The following is a 27,857-nucleotide window of genomic DNA, read 5'->3' as shown; positions in this document are numbered from 1 at the left end:
TCTTTTTCTTCTTCCTCGTCACTTCTAATTCTTCTTCAGGCATCTTCCAACCTTTTGAATTGAATTTTGTACAATGTATATGCCCAGTTAATCAATTAACCTTGGACTATTTTAGCATGTTTTAGCATTTTATCAAGATTGATTTGCGATCTTAGCAGATTGTCTTATTGTGCACACGTGCTCAGGCAATCTAAGAAGGTGGCAAAAACTCCTGTCGGAAAAACAATTCATTTCTGTAATAGGTAACATCATTTTTTCATTTTCTTTAGAAATGTAGTTGTTCTAAAGCTATAAGAAATATGTATTTAGTATTTAGAGCCGCCCATCAGCGCAGTTATCGAAAAGAGAGAATTTAATGAGAGACAACGATATTTTGAGTGTGGTCCCAGATATTCTTATTTGTGTAGTAACGTATTGTACTGAGCTGTGTGTGATGAAATTGACGGTCAATCACTGGAATGGTCAAATGTATAGCAGCATTACTTATTATACTTTGTGTGTAATTACAAATTTTAAGAATTCACAAAATCGGCACTTTAGTGACAATTGATGAGACCCTAAATTATAGCTGTAGAAACTAGAATAGATCTAGGTCTAGAGTAAAGGAGCCCGTAATCATGGTAATCGGCCAGCTCCTGTTTTCGGCCGATTGGTTGGATGCAAGGTAAAATCACTCTAAAATACATCGCATAATAGCATAACACATATCCCACACATACCATACCATGCCAGTGTCACTGAAGAACCACATTTGCAATGGAAAATATATCCTAAAATATCACATTTTAGCAATGTAATCGCCGGTCCCGCTACCCAAATCTGAAAAATCGAGTATCTTACGCGTGTCTGTAAGAAATATTGGTACCATAAAATGAGCTTTATTTCAAGTATTTTTCAGATTTAAAGCCCGATTTTGTGCTGGTCGCAAGCTCAAAAGTATCTCATCGCATGTATTAAATCAATGCAGCCGCACACCGCGACGCACACACGATATCTCTGTCTAATTCAGATTCCAACTTCCGATCACCGCTGTGCCCGTGTTCGGCCAGGCGAGCACCAGGGAGCTCCGGCGTGGGATACCTGCTCCGCCCGCTTGTGCTGTACATCAGCGCGGAAACGCACGGCGCGCGCGAGCGCTTCCTATTGACTTTGTACATGCGGCCGTAAACTGAAACGCTCGGCCGATAACGGGCTCCAAAACAGTGAAAATTGAAATGAATATTGTCATGGCAATTCGTGATTTTTTTCTGGGATTCTTTTTTTGTTTAAATAATAATAATATTTGCTTCATGATTTGAACAAGAAATGATAATAAATAGGAAGTAAAGAGTCCTAAAAATAGGATTTTGTCTTAAGTGGCCGAAAACGGGCTCCTTTACTCTACAATCAATTCAATGAATTAAAAACTGCGACGCGACGCGACGATGAGTTGATGATGTAGGACAAAAAATTTACACCAGAAATATGTTGTCGATCGGGACGAAATGAAATGTCGCTTTGTATTCAGTAATTTTGTTGATCACATGACCGAGTGGGTCGAATTGATCTTGTATTAGGCTCTAGAAGTCTACTTATATTTTGCTGTTTTCAATTGCTGATTTTTAGTGAATTCTTGTGAGTTTTTTTATAAAAACAAATAGATCTTGATCTATGTCCCTCACCATAGTCTACTCGATCGCGATCTTAGCACTTGTGTATCTCTGCAACCACCAGAAGTTGCCTTCCTTGTTATGGCATCAGCATTGGGTCTTTCACTGGACCCTGCTTTAGCACTGGTACTACGACTCCTGCAGTGGCATTAGCACTGGGTCACTCACCTTCTCTTATTCTCTCAAAAACAAATGAAACAAGAAAACTTTTCCAAAACATCGATAATGCATAAACTTCTCTTCCATTTTAACTGTTTATTCTCATATTAGAGATTCTTGTCAAGCTCCTAACATTTTTTGATCTGCAGTTTTATCACCTCTGACTAACCCTGATGATGATCGGATCGGAAGATTGGAGCGACACCCTCGCACCTGTGATCAGTATCTTCCAAAAAAAATTAAAGCCAAAAATTTTTGAGTCTTGGGCTATCAAATGCTACAAAATTAGGTCTTATTACCTCTGTGACTATTTGTTCTTTTCTTTCATCATGAGGTAGTTTGTGAGAGGATTTTACAATGGCGGGAGAGGAGGTTTCATCCCAGGTCAAATTCAATGCCCTTCTAACACAATGGGATCAGGATCATGGCTCTGGATCATCACCAATCCCAAGACTCAAAAAGTAAATATTCTCTTTTCTTTTATTCATTCAAATGCTAAAAGTGCTTTAAAGTAGTAGTAATACTATTTTCTTTTCTTGGTAATTTAAGTAATGTTAATTCCATTAGTAATATTGACTTTTCTTGAAGTAATCTTGATTTGTATACAACAGCGCTTTTATGTCACAAGCGCTATATACATTTTTCTTCTTCTTATTATTTATAAAATGTTCTGTAGATATTACAGAATTCTGCAAGTGTTAAACATTTAAATACCAATCATGGTGGAAGAATATTTTCCAGGATGAATACAACTGGTGGTAAAATTAAACATCTTGAATACAGGTTTGAAAATAAGACATCATTTCAATTACATCATTTAGATACTGTGAGGGGATTTTTCTTTCATAGTTCTTTTAAAGGGAAAGTCCACCCTGAAATTAAGTTAGTTTTAATAGGAGTAGAAAAATGAGAGAAACAAGTCAGTGAAAGTTTGAGCAAATTCCGATTAAAAATAAGGAAGTTAGGATTTTTTGAAAATTGTTGAAGTTGTGGTCAATCAAACACAAATTGGCAACTCTATGACGTATCATGCGAGCTCAACTTCCATTTGCTCAGTACTAAAAAAATCTAAAATTTTCATTTTCCCTCAAGAAAAATTTCAACCATACATGCACCCTAAATATAATAATTGCAAATATGTTTCTATACTCCCCCTGCAAGGAACAAATATATATTCCGTCATCAATAACGAAGAAAACATGATTTTATGGAATATTATGCACAAAGCAAATGAAGGAGAGCTCGTATAATAAGTCACAGAGTTGCCAATTTGTATTTGATTGATCACAACTATAATAATTCATAACTTTCTTATTTTCATTCAGAATTTGCTCAAACTTTCACTCACCTGATTTTCTTATTATTCTGCCTCTATCGAAACAAACTTTTTTTTGGGGTGGACTTTCCCTTTAAGAGCAGTATGACTAGGACAGATAATTTACATCAGAATACCAAGTATCAAACAACTTAACCAAACTTTGATAGCTCTATTGACACTTTTGCCTGATACAACATGACAATTCTATTGATGTTTTGATTAATTATCTACATCAAGATTCACTTACAGTTTATCTCTGTGTATAAGACGCACCTGTGTATAAGACGGACCCCTATTTTTTTGGCGGACTCTGTCGGCAGCAAGCCAGGTCCGTGTTCAAAATCCCACCCGGGGAAGGACTTTCATTTAGGTGAAGTTGAAGGCGCCGATTTATGCTTGCGAACTTGTCACAAATAATAGTAACAATGTCGTTTTTAAAACTAATGATGACAGACAGGTTTTCCTCTAGGTCCAAACAGAAACTTTGTACCTGTGTAAGACACACCCCTGACTTACGATTTTTTTTTTTTCGGCAGGAAAAAAGTGTGTCTTACACACAGAGATTACGGTAAACTTATTTGGTAGTACTCTTTGTAATTGTATGCATTATATATTGACAGAATGGCAGAAATAATGGAGATGGAGGTAGAAAATTTCTTGAAGCTGGATGCAGATCCGTTTGATGATCGTCATCCAGGTCGGGTTGACCCCACTTGTGCCTTAGGTGACCTCTTTACCTCCCTCTTCAAGAATGATAACTTCATGTCCAAAGTAAGTTTGAATATGAATGGCTTTATAGTCAGTATGGAATTGGGTTACTCACAATCGCCATACTGTATTATTTTGTATTCTTCTCTCCTGCATTGGAAAATCAGTTTTATAACAAAATATGAACAAAAGTAGGATGAAAATGTTAACCAAAGGGTTGAAATAATTACAGATATACGATTTCACAAATACTTGTAGCAAAAAAATAAAGGAATGTAAAATGACTTAGCAAGGAGAAATGTAGCAAAAAGATAAATTAAACCAAAAGTAATTGTAACAAATACAAGTATGGAGTGAGTCTAATTTCAACTTGTACACTTATGAGTATAGCAAAATAATAAAGGAATGTAAAATGATTTAGCAAGGAGAAAGGTAGCAAAAAGATAAATTGAAGTTGACAGTGAGGTGAGAAGGAAAAAAAAAGGGAGAACAATAGTTATTATTATTGTTATATTTACCATATTCACCTTCCTGTAATGTTTGTTCCTTATTGTTTTAGCTGGTGAACGATTACATTATGTCATCTCGTGACAAGGAGATCAATACTCTGGCATGTCGTCTACTTCTAGATGTGGTTCCAGGTCTGGAGACATCTATCATCTTTGAGGAAACGGTAAGAATTGTTTGTTTTACATTGCATCTATTTCAGTGATTGTGCATTAACTTGTTACATCAATAAACTGTTTACATTGATATATACATGTAATTCTGGAATCCTAATTCAACAAGAATTCTATTGTTTGTTGAGAAATAAGCTTTCATTATATTTAAGAGTTTTAACTGAAATTTACTGATAACGTTATAATTTGAACCATAATTTATGGTTCACTCTGTTTACAGTATTTTGCTCTGTTTAGTTTATAAATCATTCTTAAAATTGCAATAGGCTGGAGTAATGTTCATAGAGTAGGGAAAAGTATTGACTGAAATCTGAATAGTGCACTGTATTTCATTTTTTCACAAAAATGAAGTAAATGGGATGAGTATCTGTTACCGGGATAGGTGGAAAGTTTGTTCAGTTTTGGCATCCTGGGAAAAACATTGGAACGATTTTCTCAGGCTTTGTATGCATGGTTTTGATTATCTTTAAACATGAATTCATCATCACACCCCTTTCTCTATAATTCTCACTAGGATGGCTTTGTAAATCGCTTTGTTGATTGGGCCACTGAAGCCGAGGAGCCCCTCAAGTCCTATGCTACTGGCTTGCTAGCTGCTGCTGTAGAGGTCCAAGACATCGCTGGAAACCTCAAGGACATCAATGCCAGACTTGTAAGAATTCCTTTAAAAGACAATTTAGCTTTTCCTCTTGTACTGTTTGTTTTTCAATTATTCAGATGGTTATTGTGAAGTTCTATGACAAGTTGTTGTTGAGCTGCTAACATAGTAATTTTAAAAAAAAAAAAAAATTTTTTTTTTAGCATTCCTTACCCGAAAAGATGGTAGGTCCATGCTAGTCTGTGCAAATTATTAAATTTATTATTGTCTGAGTTTCCTTTCAAAAAGATTTCAAATCAGTTTTTAGACTTCCTTGTAAGATCTTAAAGTTTCTCTTTTATTGCATTTTTGCAGGTTCCAGTCATGCTTCAGCGATTGCGTGGTTTCAAGAATGCAGCGAGTGAAGCAGGAAGTTCCTCCACATCGCCGGTTTCTGAAGCTCCAGAGCGTCCCTTCGGTTGCTTCGACAAGCCCAACGAAGAACAGAAAATGGATGACAAGGATGTTCCCAATGCTGCTGCTCCTGAGAGCGAAGAGAATGGCAAACCACAAACCAGTGGATCCAGCCCAAAGGATACCTCTCTTAACGCGATGTCTTCAAGTGTTGAGAATGGTACTGGTTCGACAAATGAAGCAAGAAACTCAGTAAAAGATGACTCTGATATGGACAACACTTTGAGAGAGAGATTAGCAGGTCAGACTGAGGAGCTGACGGAAAATAATGTTGAAAGCTTGCAAGGAACACACGAAGGTGATGCCACGTCACAAGCTGACACATCCACCCCTGGTTCTACAAAGGACAGAACGTTGAGTGCCAAAAAAAGGAAAAGGTCAAATGGTGTGTCTGTCAAGAAGAGCTCTGTGTCAAAGGGCAAGAGTCGAAGGACAAAGGTCAGAGGTTTCGACCGAGAAAGATCAGCGCGTAAGCTGAGTGAGAACGAAGTGGAGCTTAGCAACAGTAGCTGGGCCGAAATGTCTCGGTACATCATTGGTTCCCAGTGTATGTTTCCCCTCAATCCCATCATGCAACAGAGGTTTATTCTGCAGTATTTGACACCACTTGGAGAATATCAGGAGGTAAGCCTTGAACCTCGAAAGTTTCAGTGAAATAATGCTTGTATTGGTGTTTGTAGCTCTCTATTAAATCTTAATGATTACTGTTATATTATGTATACTTTTATTCTGTTAACAAATAAGAAATATGCTTCATAAACTTAGAATTGGTCAAGTAACAGTATAAAGAAGAAATAAAAGTAGATCAAAGATTACACCTTTAATAGACTTTTGTCATATCTAAAAGTTAATCTAATAATATGGATAGTCAGTTTTGATGATTTTGTTCATTGTCGTAGATCTACAAACAAAGTAATAAGTATCATATGTAGCTTTAGCTAACATAGTTTGAATAATTGTTGTAAAATATTCAGCTTGTACCCGTATTTAATCATTGTTGTCTTTTCTTTACAGCTTCTTGGTGCCATGTTTGAGAATGGCTCTATGGAATTGGTGCTTCACTATATTGACCTCAACAAGACCAATGATGTCAGACTCACATTTGATGCTCTCAAGGTACAAATTAAACCATAATTTAAAGATGGTTAAATCATTTTTAATGTGAAAATAGGATGCTCTTAACATTCCTTACCCAGTGCTTTAATTTTCAAAGGAGAGTAGGAACTTAGAGATAGAAGTGATCTAAATGATCTGAAAATTATCAGTTGGACATTAGCACTTGTTAAGCATTGTTATCTCAAGATTGACTTGTTATTTGTATGCCTCCGCAACAAAGTAGCCCGAGGAATTATTTTCAATCTCTTTTTAGGAACACTTCATAAGATACAATTCATACCTTGAGGTCTTGTCACTGTATTAATCACATACTTCTTGTTCAACCCAATTTTGGGGGTATAAGCTTTAAATCTCTAAAGACGCAGGGATCTTTTTGCCCTTATGCCATTTGTATATAGTAACAAAGTTAAAGAAGCACTTTTTACCTTGAAATATTCTGTTACTCATATCTGAATATTGCCATGACTTTGAATCCAAACAAAAAATTTACTTGGTGTAACCCACAAATATGTTTAAATTATATTAAAAAAACAAAAATTGTTTCTATATGTCTGTGACCTTTCATTTGTTTTTTTGCTTCCCCCTGCCATAGTACCTATCCTCCCTGCTGTGTCACAAGAAGTTTGCCATGGAGTTCCTAGAGCTGAACGGTCTTCAGAAGCTCCTGGAGATACCCCGCCCATCGGTAGCAGCCACAGGGGTGTCTCTCTGTCTCTACTACCTGGCTTATAACGAGGATACCATGGAACGTATCTGTCTCCTGCCCAGTCCCGTGTTGTTACAGATGATGAAGTAAGCCCCTTGTATTTCTGAATTGCGGGTTTAAGTCCAGAAAGTGCAGCCTGTTGATGTAAATTATACAAACCTTTATACTTGAGCAAAGAGAATTTAGAAATTTTGCAGTACACAAAGTAAAGCACAGATTATGATTTTTATGAATGCTGGATAAATAGACTCATTGTCTCTTTATTTCTCACAGATGTATCAAGAAATATTATCTCCAATTGTTGATCAGGCTTTGGCATTACTCACCAATTGTGACGAATAAGAACAGGCTACTGTATCTAGAACCTTACAATGTTTTTAGTTCTGAACAGGAATGCTCTTCATGAGACTTAAATGCACTCAAGTTTTACCTAGTAACTGAACGATTGAAAGCAGTCTGTGCAGATCAGTGCAACTGTTTCACTTCAATAAAATCTATGCCAAATTCTGATACTTTTACATGAAATGCTGATTGTTGTACGACCCCTTGTCTCTGTTTCTACCCCAGTTACATGTTATGGTTGCTAGAGTGTTCTCACGAGTCAGGAAGATGCCACGCCACCATGTTTCTCATGACCAGTCTTGGCTTTGGGGCTGTGCTGGACCTCTTTGACAGGAAAGACGGCCTCCGCAAACTTTTCAATACAGTAAGTCTCATGACATCAGTGCCGGATGATTGCAATGATTTATTCTCACCCTTTTGAGTAGCATGTTTGTGTATGTTCCATTCCGTTGAAATTTTTTTGCAGTGACTTTTTACCAATGTCAAAGACAGATTCAATTTTTTTAAATTAAAGTTCGTCCAATGGTAATTCAATTCAATTCAATTCAGTTCTTTTTATTCATCCAAATTCACAAGAATACGTGGAAATTTCTTTTGGTCACACATTGTAAAAATATGTAATATATATATATATATATATATATATGAGAAACTATGTTGTTGTGTTTAAGATCATAGAAGAACATTCAAAATAAAAGATAGACAAAATAGAATGCAGGAAGTGGCATAAGGTAACTAGAAAATAAAATCTATTTCACACATGTTGATGTTTCAGATGAGTACACTAAGTATCCTGGACCCAGAGGGTCAGAATAGCGACCAGAGCAACAACGACGACGATGTCTTCTCCAGTCGTCAGACCATCAAACACACCACTCTGGCCCTCAAGAGGTACTTTGAGACCCACCTAGCCATCAAGGTGGACAGTATCAAGAGATCCTATGCCAGGAACCAGGGCCAGACCCCTCCGGAACCAATACCTCCATACAAGGTGAGATACTTAGAGCCCCACTGCACTACTTATAGCTACGTGCACCCTCTATATAGCAAACAATGCCTAATTGGTGCCTGTTGGTCCCCCATGATCCCCTTTTTCTTATTTTTTTTTTAATTGAGAGCTGATTTGATGAGATAACCATCTGTCAGTGACCTTGCAGGGAGGCCTAATCCCCCTGGCCAAGCTGGTACGGACGGGCTTAAAATGAGAGAGCTTGGGGTGTAGGAAATTAATTCTATAATAATTCATTCCTGTACGAAGACAATATTTCTGGTTTTAGTGTTCCAAGTAATAGAATATGAGAAATGAAAAGTGCATATTATTGGAGATATATGATTAGATGAAAGAAGTTGGATAGATATAGGGCAAAGGAAGGAAATATAGGATGAAGAAAAAAATTGTTTTGGAGATGACATAAGAAGGTGTACAAGACAAGGATACAAAATAGTGCAGTTGTGTTGAGGGCAAGAATGAAGGATTCTTTTTCTTTCTCCTTGTTTTAATACTTTTATTTTCATTTTTTACATTTAATAATACTGTTCTCTTCTCACTGTCAGCTAAAAAAGAAAGACAAAATATACACACAAATTCAAATTTTATTGATTTCAATCCAAACAGATGGGATCATTCTCAATACTGACTTCATTGGAGAATCCTGTGACATTGAATGTTTTTAACAGAAATTAGTGCCACATAAATTGCTGTAGGTCATCATTTTCATAATTTTATATATTTTGTTATTATTTCAGAACATCCCAGTGACCCCTGAGACTACTCAGGAGAACATGGAGACCATGTTGGAGCAGGCTCCACTTCGGCTCCATTGGACTCCAGCAGGAACCCTGATCAAGCTTCAAGGGATCCAGCCCCTCCTGCAGATCATCGCCCTGGCCACCGTATGGAAGAACTACAGTGCCAGGTATAAAGCTTGGTTCATTGTCTATCCTTGTTGGTTGACACATGTTCAGCAGTCAATTTCCTGTTCTAACTAAATTCCTAACTTCAATTATGGTCCAAATACCTAACACTAACCATAACCCCGGTCCCATGTCCAGTTGTAACCCTTACTTCATATATTTTGAATAATGAAATAAGGTGTGGATCAAATATTGCTGGAGCAAACGTTGGGTCACCATCCTGTCACATGCTCAATCATATTCATGGGAATTAAAATTGTAGTGTACATACCTGTAGATGTAAGTCTGATTTATTTGAGGTTCCACGGTATCTGGATATTTGAGTTCTGTATTCTATGTTCAATTCAATTCAATTCAATTCAATAATGGTTTTATTAAAAAACAATGCCTCGCAGCCAAAACGCTGAATTGTGCATGTTTACATATACATGAGCTCCATTACACAGAATCATATTTCATTTGTAACAATCATTCAAACAGCATTGGTAATACTTAGCATTACTCAAGTGTGTCGATTTCATAAACCACATTCACAAGCATGTATTTTGAGGATGATGTTGGTGGTTATATATGTTACCTTGTGTTCAGTATTCTTGTTACTTTAAGTCTGTTAAAACACCGTACATGAGATTCTCTTTGTCAACATTGCCATTATAATAAAATAATAATAATAATACAAAAGAATTATATAGCGCTTGTGACAACATTTTCAAAGCGCTGTACATGAATCAAGATAATAATCATAAGTTTTCATTCAATTTATTACAGGAGTGAGGTGGTAAAGGCAGCCTTGGATGTATTAGCTGTTGTGACTGTAACCAATAGAGGGCAGCTCCAGCTGTGTGAACAGGTTCACCTTCCAGACAATTCAGAAATCGTTGCAATGAAGTGAGTATTGAAAAACAGCTTCCCTTGTTTAGTAAGGGTGTCCAGTGAATTAGCAGACACCGTATAAATACGTCAGATGCTTTGTTACTCATGCTAAAATATGTGAGATTTCTTAAAAGCCCCATGCACTACTTATAGCTACTTGCGCCCTCTATATAGCAAACAATGCCTAATCGGTGACCATTGGTCCTCCATGGTCACATTTTCCTTATGTTAATTGAGAGCTGATTTAATGAGATAGCCACCTGTCAGTGACCATGGAGGAAGGTCTAATCCCTCCTGGCCAAACTAGTGCAGATAGGCTTATAAAATAGGAAAATATCACTTTTTTTGTTCTTTTTCTATTATTCTTTTACGCTATTCTTACCTGCTATTCTCGAGGATCCATGCTTCTTGGATGAAATTAAACACTAATGATTATAATTGAATTGACCTTGCCCTTTCAGTATTGTGAACGGAGTAGCTGAAGGTGAAGTTCTTTCTGATCCTGATGTACAGAAGGCAGCATTGCAGGTCATCAGTAACTGTGTTTGCGGACCATCAACTAGAGTAAGTTGGCTGTGCATCACTTTCATCATGCATGAAGCTGAGAATTTAGCGGTAGCTTGCCATTCAAAATACCAATTGTGTCCATGTATGTAGGCACTCCTAAAAATCAGCAACTATACACCTTTTGGTAGAAGCTACTTTCACTTTCCAGGATTTGACATTATGAGAGATAAAGATATCAATTTAAAAAGAGCTGTTACGAGCCGTATACATATTCATGCATGTTAATGTTAATTATGCGCATGAGCAGAGGATTGGCTTGTAAAAAGGTAATTTTTATTAAATCCTTCAACCGTATTTGTCACAGGTATTTCAGTATTTTCTTATGATTTAATATTGTTGCTACTGTTGTGTTGTGAAGTGCCGAAAGATATGATCACTGTCCTCTTTTTCTACAGCACTTATTGTGTACAACCTTCGTCTCCTCTCTGGCTTGAATTGGTGTTACCATTTTTTGCTTTTTTAAAAAATTCTATTGTGTTGTAGGTTAACTAACAGATTGAAAATAATAGATGTGTCACTTTCTTTTTAAAGCTTGGAGGCAGCATGGGTCGTTTTATGAGTAACAGTGCGAAGAAGAATCGGACATCGATCAGGAGTTCAACGGACATCATTGAGAAGATGTGGGAGACCGTCCGTACTAACAACGGTATCAAGGTAAGGTTCCAAGGTTTGTCAAGGAAAAGCAAAATGATAGTTAACATTCATTCAAATAAATGAAAATAGAGAAATGTTCTTAAGCTCTGGGGACTGATAATTTAGGGAATGGAAGAAGTGTGAATGATAAGTTCAGCAGATGTATGTGTATGTGTACGTGGAAATATGCCACTGAAAAAAAAATCCCCTTAAAGCCACACTGTCCTACTTGTAGCTACTTGCTCCCTCTATATAGAAAACAATGCCTTATCGGTGACCAGTGGTCCCCCATGATCCTCTTTTTCTTATGTTAATTGAGAGCTGAGTTGATGAGATAACCACATGTCCAGTGACCTTGCAGGGCGGTCTAATCCCTCCCATAAAGTAGTACAGATAAGCTTTAATGTACAATATTGAACACAATATAATCTATTCTCTATACTTTGCAAACACAAACTTTTCTCAGTTTTTAGGATGTATGCAAATGCTGTAAGTCATGTATCAGAAGATAATGAAATATGTTATTGTTTTTCTCTGTCTCTCTTTATTTCTTTATATATGTATATCTCTTTCTCTCTCACACCCTTCAGACTCTCCTCAACTTACTGACAGTGAAGACGCCCATCACTGAAGCGGACAGCATCCGAGCCCTGTCCTGCAAGGCTCTGTGTGGCCTAGCAAGGTCAGAGGTCGTCAGACAGATCATCAGCAAGCTACCCATCTTTTCTAGAAGTGGACTGCAGAGTAAATATGACTTCTTTTTATATCAGTCATGAAAAGCAAGGTGTATCGCAAGACTTTAGCAAGGATATCATAATAATAATAATAATAATAATATTGGATGTTTATATAGCGCACATATCCACCCTGCAGGGTGCTCAAAACGCTCCAATATTACCCGGCTCTGCTAGCCTACCGATTTCGGTGCACACAGCATTCAAGGAATTCCTTCCCACCGGTCCCCATTTACTTCACCTGGGTGGAGTGTGGCAAATATAGATCAATGTCTTGCCAAAGGACATCATGCCTCTGTAAAACATGTCAGTGCATCTGAAATGCAATTGCTCTAAAGATTGAGAAGTGGGGATTAGGATTAAAGTTAAGAGATTGATTTTCTACCCAAGAAATGATGGTAAAGATATTTAGATGAAATTTGGAGACAGGAAAGCTAGAAATGACAACAAATAACTGATATTCGACTTTTTATTGTGATAGAAAGTGGTTCTTAGATATGTTTCTGGAGATAGTTATCACATATTTCATGTTTATTCATCTTGATGTTTATGTTTATTATCATCAGCTCTTATGAGGGAACCTGTACTGCAAGACAAACGAACTGAGCATCTCAAGTTCTGCAAGTGTGCTTCAGAGCTAATTGGTAAGTGAAAAACTTCAGTAATAGTCCTGAAATTATCCAACTCTGACAGTGATTTTTATATTAAAATTGTCAATTTTTTTATTCTGGACATATTGGTCTTTTCATGTACATTTTTTTAGTTAAAGGTACTATGTCCCATTTGCAGGACCCAAAAATGAAAAGGTTAAATTCTTACAGCATTTGAAAGATAATACTAATTTAGAACTTCCCTCAAAACTAAAGGGCTTGAAAATGTCTTTTAGTTGAGAAATAACGAGCATTAGTTGTTGAATGGACTTTAGTGATTGCAATCAAATTAGTAACAGTCTAATTTTCAGACCCTTGTACCGATTGGCCGTACGTGTTGTGCTGCGCAAAGATTCAATCAGTTTTATTTCGGCAATAACAAGAAGTGGGTTATTGATGTAGACAAATGCTCATGTACCTTTACAGCTCATTTTATGTATGTTATTACCAAAGAAGGAAAAAAGTCAGTCAGTCACTCGATAGTGTTTGACAGTGAAGTCTAGAAAGGAAACAGGTTTCCTTGCATAATTTGAATAATAGGACACTGCTAACGTTTAAATTTTACAGATAGGACATATAATTATTATGTGACATATTTGTAATTTCTGCAAATTTCTACAGAATTTGATGTTTGATGCAAATGGGACAAGTCACTTGGGATTTGACTCTATCTTACAGTACACAAGTTTCCACCCTTATGGTTCCAAACAGATTATATTACAGAATAAACGTCCATTGCTTGTACCTTGGGATTTTGTTCACTTCTCACTGCAACCTCGTTTTGAATGTGTTTCCCCCGGACAGAGAGAGTGACTGGAAAGGCAATGTCTCTAGGAGCTGATGCTACACTGTCCAAGATTCATAAGGCTAACATTGTAGCACAAACCAAGATTAGATATGACAGCAAGGAATTACTGCAGCTCATTCATAATCATCTAAGGGGACAAGGTAAAATATAATGATAATAATAATACACAACATTTTTTAGGCGCTTAAAACAGTTGTTTCTAAGTGCATCATTGTCTGTCTACAAATTACCAACCAAAACCTATATTGAACACACAAATTATAAATCTGTTCTTTTTTCCAAAAATCATGTATAAAATAATAACACCTTCTTAGTCCTGGTATCTCATTTTTATTACTTTATACATGATTTTTGGAAAAAAGAACAGATTTATAATTTGTGTGTTCAATATAGGTTTTGGTTGGTAATTTGTAGACAGACAATGATGCACTTAGAAACAACTGTTTTAAAAATGAGATACCAGGACTAAGATGGTGTTCACCTCCTTTGTCCGACTCACAACTGAGCCTGTGTAGAATATCATTCATGAATTAAAAGGGTGCATTTTCAGCAAGATCTTTATTTGGTCGAGGGAATGAGTATTATGAATATGTGCTGTTAATTTGTTCCAAAGAATAGGGGCAATTACTGAGCTCGACCCCCATAACTTGTAACAGTACGAGGTCCAAGGTTATGACCTCATGGCCCTTTTAGACCATGGGATGACCCCTGAAATTCTTACTTTTCAGGGTCCACCATTTCGCCCCACCCAATAATAGCTTGTAAATGTTCAGAAAAATACAGAAATATTGATGGGGCATATGTTGCCATTTTTGCTGAGTGCACATGACCAAAAAAATGATTATTTTGTAGCAGAATTCAGCAGAGCATTCACAACATATGCTTTACAAATGCTCTGTGTGTGTGTGTCTATGAGAGTCTGTGTTGTGGGTGTTTTTGTGTGATTTGATCATTCTCTATGGTGCTCTACCAGCCTTGTTCACGCTAAATATTTGAACAGCACAGGTTACATGATAAAAAGCGTAACTGTTCATGTATTTGTTCATGTATTTGTATCTTTGTAAATACATGAACCTTTACATTAAACGTAAACTTGATCATATGTTCTCTGCTAATTATTTCATTGCAGGTCTTGGAGAGACAGCCAAAATTCTTGAGAGGGAAGCTGGTCTTCGTTTAGCCAATCATTCTACATCCTCAGCGGTATCGTCATTGCAATTAACTCCTACCAGTACAGTAAGTCTGTTGTTTAACTAGTTCTACCATTTCATCAGCTCTAAAAGAATTTCCTTAATATCTAAAGCCATGTCAGTATGTAGGTGCTCTGTGACCCCCTCCCTTGGATAGTCTTGATAGCATTGAGTCCCAAGTTGTATCATCCACCATCATTTTGGTTTTAGAAAGGCCTATTTGAACAAAAGTGTCCATCCACAATAACAAGGCAGTCTTCCAATTTGCATCAAGTATGTATGACAATGTTTATTATTAATTGGATCCCCCCCCCCCTTGCGAACATTGATGGAAGAACCTTTATATATGCTGCACAATTTACCCCTAATGAAAGCTGTGGTGGAAAGTCAAGTAATTCACTGTCTTCAAAACGAATAATGAATTACAGGTTATATTACACAAAATGAACAAACTGTTACTATACCACCAAATACTAGAATCAAAGAAAAGAACAGAAAACTCGACATCAAGAAGGCATCCGTACTCTTCTGTTAGAGCTTGAAGCCATCATCTGAAAATTCATTGTGTTGTTTTGTTCTAGTCTCGATCATTGAGAAACACACACCTTGCTCACGGCTCAGCAGCCGCGTCATCATCATCCAGCCAGTCAGATCCAGTCAACCAACCATCAACCTCCTCGGGGACTCCTACCAATACCAGTACCGCATCGTTGCCTCCTCCTAGGATAGTGTTTGGTCCAGACTCAAGAGCCTCACCTTCAAGTGCCAGGGTGAATGTTTCATCACATTCGTGTACAGATTTATAGATAATTGGTGCTAGCTAGTTGCCCCTTCAGAACATCACATGTTTTGTATGTAGTGCCAGTGCTCTTGTATTGTAATATGATAACATGTAGATTAAAACTAAATTGGGAACCAAATGCTCAAGTTTTATGTTGTAATCAAGAAGCACATGAAATATTAAGACATTGAATCTACTGTCCATGCCATTTCTGTTCTTCTCAATTTCTCTCTTTTTTTTTTGTTCTCCATATGCCTCTATCACTGAAGATTCCATTATCCGTGAATGGAATTTGTGTTTGTGGAGTAAACGGAATTCTTACAATATATTATTAGCCTGATGAAGTGAGGTTGAAGTCATGAGCAGCAATTTAATTACTTTTTTAATCTATCTCTGTCACATTGTAGAATGCACCCAGGAGACGAGTCATCAGGGAGAAATCAAGCCACAGTCACCTGACCCCTCTCGGCCAATCAAAACGGGCCGCATCGTTAGGAAATATTGCATCATCACGGCCATGCAAGTCACCGCCAAGCCTTGATATCATTGTATCACAGTACCTCAGAGAACAGCATGCGCACTGTAGCAACCCTGTTGTAGCCTGTCCATCATTCTCTCTCCTAGAGTAAGTAGTGTTGTTCACCCAGTCCCTCAGATAGGACGTAAAGTAGTACATTTAGTTCTTTTCATCCTTTACCTCAACCTTGAGTTAAATTCATAAATCTTCATTTTTAAGAACAGGGTAGAAATGTCTGACTTGTCTCTTTACTTAAAAAAAAGGCAATTGTGACGCAACGTGTCCATGTCGTTTCAGTCTAGCAATGTTGTCAGGGTTGAATAAATATACTGTACAAGTTCTGAAGTAATGAAGATATATCTAAATATACATCCTTTAAACCAAGTCTTGTTTTCTCCCAACCACAGTCAAATGCCTTTTGGAGACCTTATTAATTACTCAGGGTGATTGTATGATGCTAGCTACTCATCCTGTTTACTCTTTGAGTGAATTCTGTTATGATATATCGTGGGCTAATTGATGTGTTTTAAGGTATTTTAGAGTTTGATACTTTCTTAGTTTTCTTTAATTTCTCACCTATCAGAGATGATTAGTGATAAGGATCTGACATTTTCCTTTTAAATAATGTATTCTAAATGCTTATAATCAAATGCATACAACCTTTTATTCCCTGCAGACCTCACCAGTGCCCAGAGCCCAAGTTTAGACAGAATGCACCTATCAATGCTACCTCTAGGTTATTCAGGAGATCGGTAAGTAAGATGGTCCTAATGATGAATCTCTAAAAATGTCCTGACGTTAATATAATATTCACTGAAGAAAAATCAAGCGACTGTATTAGTTGTATTGAAAATATTGTCTTGAAGGCATCGTTTAACAATGTTAAATCTGAGATGCACGGCCCTACGTGTTATCAGTGTCGGTGAAATGGTGTAATATTGAAGCCCTAAAAAAATCGCGCTTCAAAATGATCAAGAAGTGCCTCAAAAAATTAAAAATATAAAATATTTGAGTGACCAGTTTTACCATACTCGTTTTCCCCAATAGACTGTAGTGTTATGAAAACTGTTTGGCAAACGGTTTTCAAAATTTGTAATTCCAATCATAAATATCTTGATAATCAGACAGGCGATCGGTTTGCGAAAGTCATGGGGTTCCTGACTCACCTAAAGGTTTATGATTATCATTGCAGCATGAGCTAAATCCAGGATTTTGTTTCAGAATCTGAGACAAAGTTACCGGATCCCTTTAATACTGTTGTCACAGAGCTCTGTTAATACATGAAGTACCTTTCTTGCATGTAGTTACCATTCATTTACACGTTTTGACGAAGAAAAAAAATCTACTGTTTACCACTTCACATCTGAACAAGCCTTTAGAGTGCCAGAGGTCCTATTTTAAAAATAATTCAGGCTCTATTGAGCTTGATAGTTGTATCCTGTCTTCCATCAGGAGAATGATCAGCCTCAAGAGTGATAAGATTCAAGACTGCTTACGTTATCACTTCATTGTCATATTCTTGTTTTAATATTAGATATACCCAGCACACGGTGGAAGGGATGGAGCCAGGTGTTCAAGGCATTTTGTGTATAGCAGGTAGGTATCAATGGTTGGATGATGTGATGTAAAGCTAGTGCCATTGATATGATTATCAAGATCATAATGATTGCATTATAATCTTCTTCTGTCTCAGAGTCCTCAGACAGCAGCATCCCAAATCATTGTTGTAACACTTTTGTATGTGGGTGGTGTTCCATAATTTCAAGGCAGTTATTATTCCTGTTTTATATCTAAAACTTCATTAATTGTTTTGTTATTGAATATGTTCAAGTTATATATATTTGTGATGGAACAAGCTTCTTGAATTTGAAGAGAGGAAAGAAAAAGAATTCCCATAGGAAAGATATATATCTTTGTTTGGTCTCTTGTAGGTTTCATCCGATGCAGACATTCCGTGATACAGAAGATGATAGCTGGTTCACATGTTGCTCTTTCAGCAAACACGCAAATGTAAGTTATTTTTTTAGACATAATGCAGCATTTATATACACGACTAGACCCTGTGTATATATCAATTTAATCTAAACAAGTTTAGTAGGGTGTTGGAGATATTAAGCTTTGAAAGATGTCTACAATTTTGCATAATTTGCAACAAATTTAAATTTTCTGCAACTCTCAAGATTGTAATGAAATGTATTTTATTGAGATAAAATGTGTGGATGATATTCAAAGTTTACTAAAAGGCAAATTACAGCATTGATTTGTTCTTTCTTTTTAAATTACGTGAGGCCTTTGTTTTTACAACCGACATTAATCCTGTTCTTTGCTTATTTTAGATGAGCATCTGTAAAGTTTATTAGAACATCAATTCATATATTTTTCAGCAAATTATTCTATTACCTCTCTGTTTCTTTCTTTACACAGCCCAGAGACCAGTTCTTATGGCTAGGGAACTATGCAGGAGAACTCAAGACATACAACTTATACTCAGGAAATGTAAGGGAATATCGTGTGTCTTTGTGTCTTCGTTTCACTCTTTCATTGTCTTTTCTATATTTTAAACCTGCACTTAAATATTAAATTCCATCAGTGTTTTTTTTTCTCAAAATGTCGTCATTCCAAAAGTGTAATGCTAGTGCTATTTTTAAACAATTTTTGTTGTTGATACATTCTCTGTACAGGAAGAGACGTCATACGTTTGCCATGACTCGCCAATCAGATTAGTGGAGCCATCGAGAGTAAGTAAACCTGTAGTTTTGTTTCCTTATTGAATGCCATGTATATTATTAGTACATTTTTGGGGGTCAATATATGCCCCTATTAAAGACATAATGTTATCATATTCTGAGGTGGAAGTACATACAACTTCAAGAGTCTTGGGATGCCCAACTGTTAAATGGTTTCGAGAAAAGTCTTGATACGATTTCAGGTAATATGATGAAACAGTAAACATTAGAATGATTCAGATGTAATAATAATACTTAATAAGAGTGACAGGTCATATTCAAGGGTCATCATGAAGCAAGGTACAGTTAAACCTGTATATTGCGACTGCTCAAGGGAAACCCAAAAATTGGTCTTTGTAGACAGGTTCCTTTAGTACATGTTTTAATGAGAAACCATTTTTAAGGGAAACAAAACATGTGGTCTTTGTAGACAGGTGGTCACTAAACCAGCTTTGACTCTACAACACATTTTTTTTGGGGGTGATCAAATCAAATCAAATCTCTTACCAAAGTTGATTTTTCCTTGTTTGTTTCTTGTCATGGTAGGATGGTCGTCTTGTCCTGACATCCAGTACGTGGAGTCATCCCATGTCTGCTCTTTGGGGAACAGAGCCATCGTTTGATAGGAAGTAAGTTGCTCCAGGGACCCGTTTCAAAAAGCCTTTTTTCAATGACAAATGACAAGAATCAGTGACAAATCCGCCGATAACCAATCAGAAGCAAGGATATCAGTAGCTTATAACAAAAGATGTCATTTGTCACTGATGACAAGTATTGTGAAATAAGGCCCTGATCTCTCAGGATAAATTGAGTCTTTGAAACATCCCAAGTTTCAAGTTTTCATTAGTGCTGGTGTTGTGTACAGGTATCATTTTCTTTAAATATTTAAGAAATTCTGTTGACATGATACTTGTGTATATGTCATGCATTGTATTAGAAATAGAGGAATGTATATGTTTCACCAAGAGAATTGTGAAGATATTATGCTTTATTACTATTGTATTTATATTTCAGGTTTTCCTTCAATGATGATGTCCATGTAGAGTTCAGCAGGGCTTCACAAGATCGTATCATCGGTACTAAAGATGACAGAGCTCATGTAAGGAAAATTAGAAATGCTATTTTTGTTTTTGTCAGTAAATTGGGGAAAGGATTGAATTGCATTTAATTGATATGTACCTCTTAAATCTTCTTCCGGATCGTATGTCATCTCATTAATCCATTGGATACGATTTGACTATAATTTAGCAAATGATTTCTATAGCTTTCAGCTGAAGATATCTAGTTTTTGGTATTCATTGGTTTAATCAACCATCTCAAAGGTTATGTGTTTATATGGATTTCAAAAAAAGGTCTACAAGTCATTTTAATGATATATCAATGATATAATTGAATTTTATGGCTTTATACCTTGTGAGAAGTGGAATACTTTGCTGGCAAAGGGATCTTGTGTTGATGATAATAATCTTTCTTTTCAATTGCTAGATATACGATGTGGCTACTGGTAAGCTCATCCTCACCCTGCAAGATGGCCAGCTGAGCAACAACTACACCAATAACTGTGCAACCTTTGACCCCACGGACGAGCTGGTGCTGAACGACGGTGTGCTGTGGGACGTCCGGTCGGCCAAGCACATCTACAAGTTTGATCAGTTCCAGAACAAGATCGGTGGGCTCTTCCATCCATCCGGCCTGGAAGTCATCATCAACTCAGAGATTGTATCCTTTAAAGAACTCTGCCATGGCTGAGGGGTGTTTCACAAAGATCTTAAGTTTAAGTCGAACTTAACTTTACGTTGGACTTAAAAGTTATGGAGAGCCATTTGTAGCCTTATTCAAAAGCGAAAATTCAAGTATTTTAGACTTCTTATAAATTCCCTATCAAGAACATGAAATCTCCCATGATAATAGAAAATATGTATGATTTGAATCAACATTTTATGCCTTTTAAAATAACTTTTACAATTTTTTTTCAAAGATGCTAACGGCTTTCCATAATTGTTAAGTTCAACTTAGGATCTTTGTGAAACACCCCCCAGGAGTCAATGGATAACATTGTATTTTAGGCTAGTGTTGAAACAAGGATTGAGGATAACATTGTCAGGGATTGCATTTTTTTTTTTTTTTTACACATCTGCATTTCTTGTTGCTGCCTCTTCAGAGACTCAGATTGAGGAAATTTATGAAAATAATGAAAGTTATCTACTATGGTTTAAGAGCAGCAAAATACAGGAGGATGAGTTTATAAAATCCATTTGACATGGGGGCTTCCGGTGAGTTGAGTTTAATTTCACTTACAATGAAACGTACATGTATCTCCTGTGATCTGACAGCACCGAGCTGCAGAAAGGATTACGTCTTAAGCCTCTATCTTATATCCTCTAAGTTCTGTGATACCCTTTATCTACAGCTTTTGAATCTGTAAGGATCTGAATTTGAAATACATTTTATGGAGTAGGTTTTGTTTTCCTTAACCAACGTATTCAACCTCAGTGGGACATAAGGACATTCCATTTGCTCCATACAGTACCCGCTCTAGACCAGTGTCGTATTGTCTTCAACAGCTTAGGCACTGTCATCTATGGAGGTGAGTTAGGAAGCATGGTTGAAAAGAATTCAAACATATTGAATGTATTAAAACAAATTGAATGTATTCAAACAGATTGGATGTATTTAAACAAGTTAAATGTATTCACACAAATTGTATGTATTCAAACATATTGAATGTATTCAAACAAATTGAATGTATTCAAACAAATTGAATGCATTCAAACAAATTTGATGGTACTCGTGCGATATATGGAATGGCAGACCGAATGGCTCTCTTTACTTATCTCATTTGGATTGAGGGCGCTGTTATAGCTGCTGCCTGTCTTTTTTTAATGCTCTTATATGTTTGGACTTATTTTCATTTTTCTTTGAAATACATCGATTTTTATCTGAAACGTTCTGTGTCATCTTTTTTATCTGCTTTTATTGATTCATGTGAGTACTGTGTATCACTATCCGTTTACATGCAAGTGTATTGCCTTATGGTGTATTCTCAATTCTTTACTTGTATAATTATTCTCTTTAACACGTTGTTGACATATTGCACCTTTCCTCTAATAACTTTGATTTTATTGTTCTTCAATGTATTATACTCATATTACTTAAACTTGTGCAATATCTTTTTGATAATATTATCCTTGTACTTTTAGGTTGTTACATTACGTGCTTTATCATGTTACTCATGCTTTGTGTGAAACCCCTTCTCCTTTCCCTTCTCATGGGTCCTCATCTTTTTCTTTTTTCTTTCTCTTTTCTTACCCCTTTCCTCAGCTATTATCACCTTTTCCCTCTTTCTTCTTTCTTCACACAATACATTCTAGTTCCGTCTTTCTCTTTCTCTTTCTCTCTCTCTCTCCTCCCTTTTTTTTTGATGACACAGAAGGTTTTTAATATTTGTAATATATTTGAATTTTAACGTAATATTTGTAATATATCTAGATTTTGATGTAATATTCGTAATATATTTAGATTTTGATTTAATGTTTGTAATATATTTAGATTTTGATGTAATATTTGATTCTCATTTTGCATAATTTATAGTCGTACGTTTTAGTCATTCATATTTTGTTTGTTTATTGTGTTGTATATTGACTTTGTAAATTGAATTATTTCAGCTTCCCAGCTGCATGTTCTTTTATTTCAATGAACCGAATCAAATCAAATTAAATCAAATCATTTATGCTAATCCTATTTCAATCTAATTTAACAAGACAAGTTCTATTTTCACATATTTTCTCCACTGTTGCTGTTGCAGATGTATATTTGACTTTTAATACATGCTGTTGGTCATAAAAGAGGAGTGGATAGACCATGCGGTACATGTTTGTATATATATATATATATATATATACAATCCTAAAACTGTCAAATTACCCATTTGTACCAGTTTAATCAGTTGAATTTTTACCTTTAGACGTGATTATTGCTGTAATTTGAAAGATGTCTATGTTAGCATGTCATACTAATATAACATATGTATATATTTATATGAAGTCATTAATTATATGCGTACCATATTTAATAGCATGAATATGTATTGTTTGATTACCTGTATAACGTGTTTCATGGTTCTTTGTTAACCTAGTTTACATAATCCTGTATGTTTTCTCTCAGTTATCTTCCAATCTGATAGTGATGATGAGCTAGTGGAGGAGAGGATGAAGAGTCCATTTGGATCATCGATCAGGACGTTTGATGCTACGGATTACAAACCTATCGGTATCTATGACTATCATAATACAAATTCTGTTTCCTTTAGTAATCAACTATTTTCCTTCTAAACCACTTAGAGGCATTATGCAATTTGCGGTATAGAAATATCTTATCATTATTATTATTATTATCACCATCATTTAGTGAAGCTCTCATTTGAAATAATAAGCAGTAGTAGCACTGAAACATAGATGATTTATTCAAGAGAACATAATTAAACATGTAACCGATAATCATTATTCAATAGATCATTGGTTTTGAATAAATGATCACAATTACTTCCAGAAATTAGATACTGATCTTTGAATTGTTTTAGTTGTAGCAGCAAAAGAATCAAGAAAAAAATATTTGTATTTTCATACTTTGATTTTTTTTCTTTCTTTTGTGTAGCCACTATCGATGTGAAGAGGAACATCTTTGATCTCGCCACAGACCCTCAGGATAAATATCTAGCTTTGGTTGAAGTAAGTATATCTATGAGCCTCACAAGTAGGCTATATGGCTGAAATGTTCTCATTGTTTAAATAATTTTGTGGGCTTTCTTTATTTATTTACGCCATAATGACTAGAATTCTGTGCTTATCATAATCAGGCCTGATAAAAACCCGAATTAAATCGGTTTCCCGATTTTTTAATTTTTTCCTGATTTTTTTTTTTCTTCCCGATTAAAAAAAAAAAAAAAAAAATCCGAATTTTTTTTTTTCTTTTTTTTTTTCAGATATTTTTTCCTCCCTATTTTATCCTGATTTTCTGGATTTCCCCCTTATTTTCTTTATTCTTCCCTATTTTGCCTTATTTTTTTCCCAATTTTCCCAATTCTTTCCCAATTTTCCCAATTCTTTCCCGATTTTCTTACTCGAAAGGGGGGAATATTGTTAGATGCCATTTTTTCCGTGCGAATACTCTTCTTTTTTTTTTTACTCAAGGGGGGCGTGGTTGAGGGAAAAACAAAATACCTATTTTTTTTTTTAGTGCTCACTATCACCCCTGCATAATACTGAAAATATTTTTTTAAAGATTTGCAAAGTTTAATTTGTAGTTTATTTAAATTTTGTATGCCTTATTTTGAAAGTATGAAGATTGATGAGCTTAAGATGATACTACTACTACTACTACTACTACTACTGCTACTAATATTGATAACAATAACAATGATGTTGATAAAGATGAAAATGGCGATGATGATGATGATGATACTGATGATGATAGTGATGACGATGGTAATAATAATAATAGAGGGTTTTTGTAAATTGCTCGTCATGTCTACCATTCTTGACACTCACGGCGCTCCAGTTATTACTAGGGCTTTAGCATGGCTGCCATTATGGCGCTGTAGCATATCAAGTAATTAATTCTTGCCAGATGCCCATGTACCTCACCTGGGTTGAGTGTGGCAAATGTAGATTAATGTCCTGTGATGGGACTTGAACCGGGAGCCATGTGATCCAAGGTCGGGTGATTATCCACTGGACCACGACACTTCCACCTTCACAGATGACCTAAAATGATCTATTTGTATTCCTTTGATTGACAGCAACAAGGAGGTGCAGATAGCCTGGATGTGGAAAGCATTTGCAGAATGTATGAAGTAGGACGCCCTCGCAAGGCAGACGGTGAAGATGATGACGAGGAAGACCAGGTAAGATGATCAGTCATTCTTGTTCCACAGTTATAATAACAATAATGACTATATAGCATTCATATGCAGTGATGCTCATTGCGCTTTGACATCATTACCTAATGTTATGAACCAGAGCACTATAACACTGAGTTCCCATAGGACATATATTTATTCAGATGGTCATATCTCAACCAATACTTAATACATTCAATTGGTTTTCGACATTCTGACATTATTTTTGATGCTCTTTCAGAAAATGAAGAAAAAATTGAGAAATTCTAAAAATATATTTTTGATGACATCACACTTCACCACTCTATAGCTGAACCACCCAAAGTAACTAGCCCTAAGGATATCAGGTACTCGGTTGTACGTTTCCTAAGTATTCATTTCAATACTAATATTTAGTAATACATGTACTGGCAAAACTTATTTGTTCCGGCATTTGTTACAGCAGCTTACTTACAAGTATACAAATGCTTTCTTAGCAGTCAGGTAAAATGAACCATCAACCCAAGTGTTTTTAATAGACCATATTTTTTGTATTGCATTGTGAATAAATACATTACATGCTCTACTATGACAAATTACCTTATTCCTGATTTGCCATTCCAATTTTCTTGTCCCTTTTCTCGCCTAGACGGAGGGTGATGATGATGGATCCGATGATGATGATGATGACAGCATGGATGACCTTGATGACCTGATCGGTGACCTGGCTGGTAATGGGGGTGGAGGTGGTGATGATAATGATGATGACCTTGGCGACAATGATGACGATGACGATGATGATGATGATATCAGCGTGCTCTCACAAGGAAGCGGGAGCTTACTTGGGTCTGACAGTTCAATAAATATACCTGACAGTTTCCTCTTTCGTGAAGATTCAGGTATGAACATGTTATCACATCAGATGGGTCATATACATATATACATTGTCAGCATTATTAAAATTTATGCTGCTTATGTGCATATCAAATTGTCTTTTGTACCATCTTACCTTTCATATAACTATTTTAAAGTTGTATTTTGGGGATATATATTTTGTGATTCCTTTAGAGAGAGAGACGTTAACTGATGTTCAAAGTACACTGTATGTAGAGGTAGATGTGTTGGAATTCTTTCTAATGAAACGTTAGGAGTTTAACATTTTACTGATAAAAAAGCAGCAAGGTTGACCATTAATATTTAAAGACCCTATCCAACAAAAATCAATTTTATATTATTGGAAAGGCGAATGAACGTAGAATACAAATATAAAGGAATAAAGATGTATATTCCCTTTCTGTATATTATTGTAATCTATGGCTTATAAGCTTTCCGTTGATATATAATCCATCTATTTCATTTTTCCACTTCCGACAGGGTCTTTAAGTAGTTTAATAATTGTATGATATGATTTTATAATTTTGCTGTTTTAACAATTTTACTTCTTCTAATGTAACCCTTGCTCAAAAGATTAAGGGAACTGCATGCTAATACTAGTGTAATTTGTTTCTTTTTTGGTAAATATCTCTAGATTTTAGTGGACCTGACTTTGGTAATGATGACGATGATGATGATGACGAGGATAACTTTCGCTATACACTTGGATCCTGGTAACCCAGTGATGTCCTTTTGTTCCTTGACTTCGTTTGGATGAATCTCAGTTGAGAACGAAACAACATTCCATTTCAAAGAGACAGAGAAGAGATACATCATAATATTACACAGCACTTTGCAGCTTATCACTATTTTTGTCGAGTGGGAAAAATGGTGTGATGTTACTAGACAACTAGACAGCTTTAAAAAACAACCAGTTATCACCTATTTATTTGAAAGGGATTTCAACTGAGAAGAAATGAGTCGAGGTGCACAGAGACTTTCTTAAAGTTATGTAGACACAATGCCCTCATAGTTCACTTGCAGTTGGTGAGTGCTTAAATCATGCAATGAAAAGGGCCTTATTGTTAGTGATATGAAGCCAGTTCTGAAGATCATGAAAATACTGTAAAACCTGCCTCGGTGACCGCCTCTCTTGTAAGAACCACCTGTCTATAGTGATCACCCATATTGCCTCCGTAGAAGGAATTTTTTTTTGAAGAACCTGTCTAAAAAGGCCACTTGTCTACAATGGCCACCCTTAGTTGGTCTTTATAGACAGGTTTGAATGTATAAGGAACATGTAATACAAAGTTGTAGATTTTAATCTTTATCTTAAATCAAAAATATATATATCATGCTTCATATCATTTTGGACATTTCTGGGATGAAAAGCTTTTTTTTTTGTAAATGTAGATATACATGTCACATATTACTCATATATTATGAGTAATTGTATCATTCAATTGATAGCACTATATATTTGCTTTATCTGTGCCTTATGAGAACTTTATATAAGGGTTAACATGGGTTGACCAAAGGTTTTATTGTACATTTACCTAGACGGTTTGCATCGACTATTGTACTTATTAATTTTCTTTCAGTATAGCAGTATACATTAGAGTGTCTTTTTCTAGCAGTTAACTTTACACTTTGTTTGAGAGAATGAATACCTTAGGAAATTGTTTAACATGGGATATGAGGTTAGTGTCTTTAACATATAAAGTGTGCAGCCCTCTCTGCCAAAATGGATTTTCGTTATGCTTCTATACATGTAAATCCATATTAAAGCATTTCATTATTCTCTTTTTGTGATTTATTTTAACTCTAAGGGGGGGGGGAGCATGCTGCAAAGGCTATTTTTTCATGACTTCGTCTAGAGTTTTACTGATCTTTTTTCTTACAAATTTATAAAATTTTGACCAAAGCGTCAAAAAATTGATGTGCTGCGTGTGGCCGAAATTAACATTTACCTTTTATGTATTGTACA

General features: G+C 35.8%; 1 protein-coding gene across 1 annotated transcript; it reads left to right on the top strand.

Moving 5' to 3' along the window:
* The first annotated feature begins 137 nt into the window (after window positions 1–137).
* Window positions 138–26,782, top strand: LOC590982 (DDB1- and CUL4-associated factor 1). Its single transcript, XM_030972464.1, has 34 exons — window positions 138–242; window positions 2,143–2,269; window positions 3,747–3,897; window positions 4,394–4,507; window positions 5,029–5,166; window positions 5,467–6,189; window positions 6,580–6,681; window positions 7,274–7,473; window positions 7,955–8,093; window positions 8,505–8,720; window positions 9,476–9,645; window positions 10,412–10,531; window positions 10,978–11,080; window positions 11,615–11,737; window positions 12,307–12,460; window positions 13,017–13,094; window positions 13,905–14,048; window positions 15,038–15,144; window positions 15,680–15,868; window positions 16,287–16,504; window positions 17,073–17,148; window positions 17,931–17,992; window positions 18,328–18,406; window positions 18,821–18,892; window positions 19,078–19,134; window positions 19,669–19,751; window positions 20,137–20,221; window positions 20,608–20,841; window positions 21,616–21,709; window positions 23,287–23,391; window positions 23,776–23,849; window positions 24,920–25,024; window positions 25,647–25,896; window positions 26,526–26,782. The coding sequence occupies exons 2-34, from the start codon at window positions 2,166–2,168 to the stop codon at window positions 26,606–26,608; spliced, it is 4,752 nt and encodes a 1,583-aa protein (XP_030828324.1). The 5' UTR covers window positions 138–242; window positions 2,143–2,165; the 3' UTR covers window positions 26,609–26,782.
* Window positions 26,783–27,857: the final 1,075 nt, after the last annotated feature.

This window comes from Strongylocentrotus purpuratus, unplaced genomic scaffold (genome assembly GCF_000002235.5).
Source record: "Strongylocentrotus purpuratus isolate Spur 01 unplaced genomic scaffold, Spur_5.0 spur5_scaffold_6, whole genome shotgun sequence".
Taxonomy (NCBI): Eukaryota; Metazoa; Echinodermata; class Echinoidea; order Camarodonta; family Strongylocentrotidae; genus Strongylocentrotus; species Strongylocentrotus purpuratus.
This window is presented reverse-complemented; position numbering and strand designations above follow the sequence as displayed.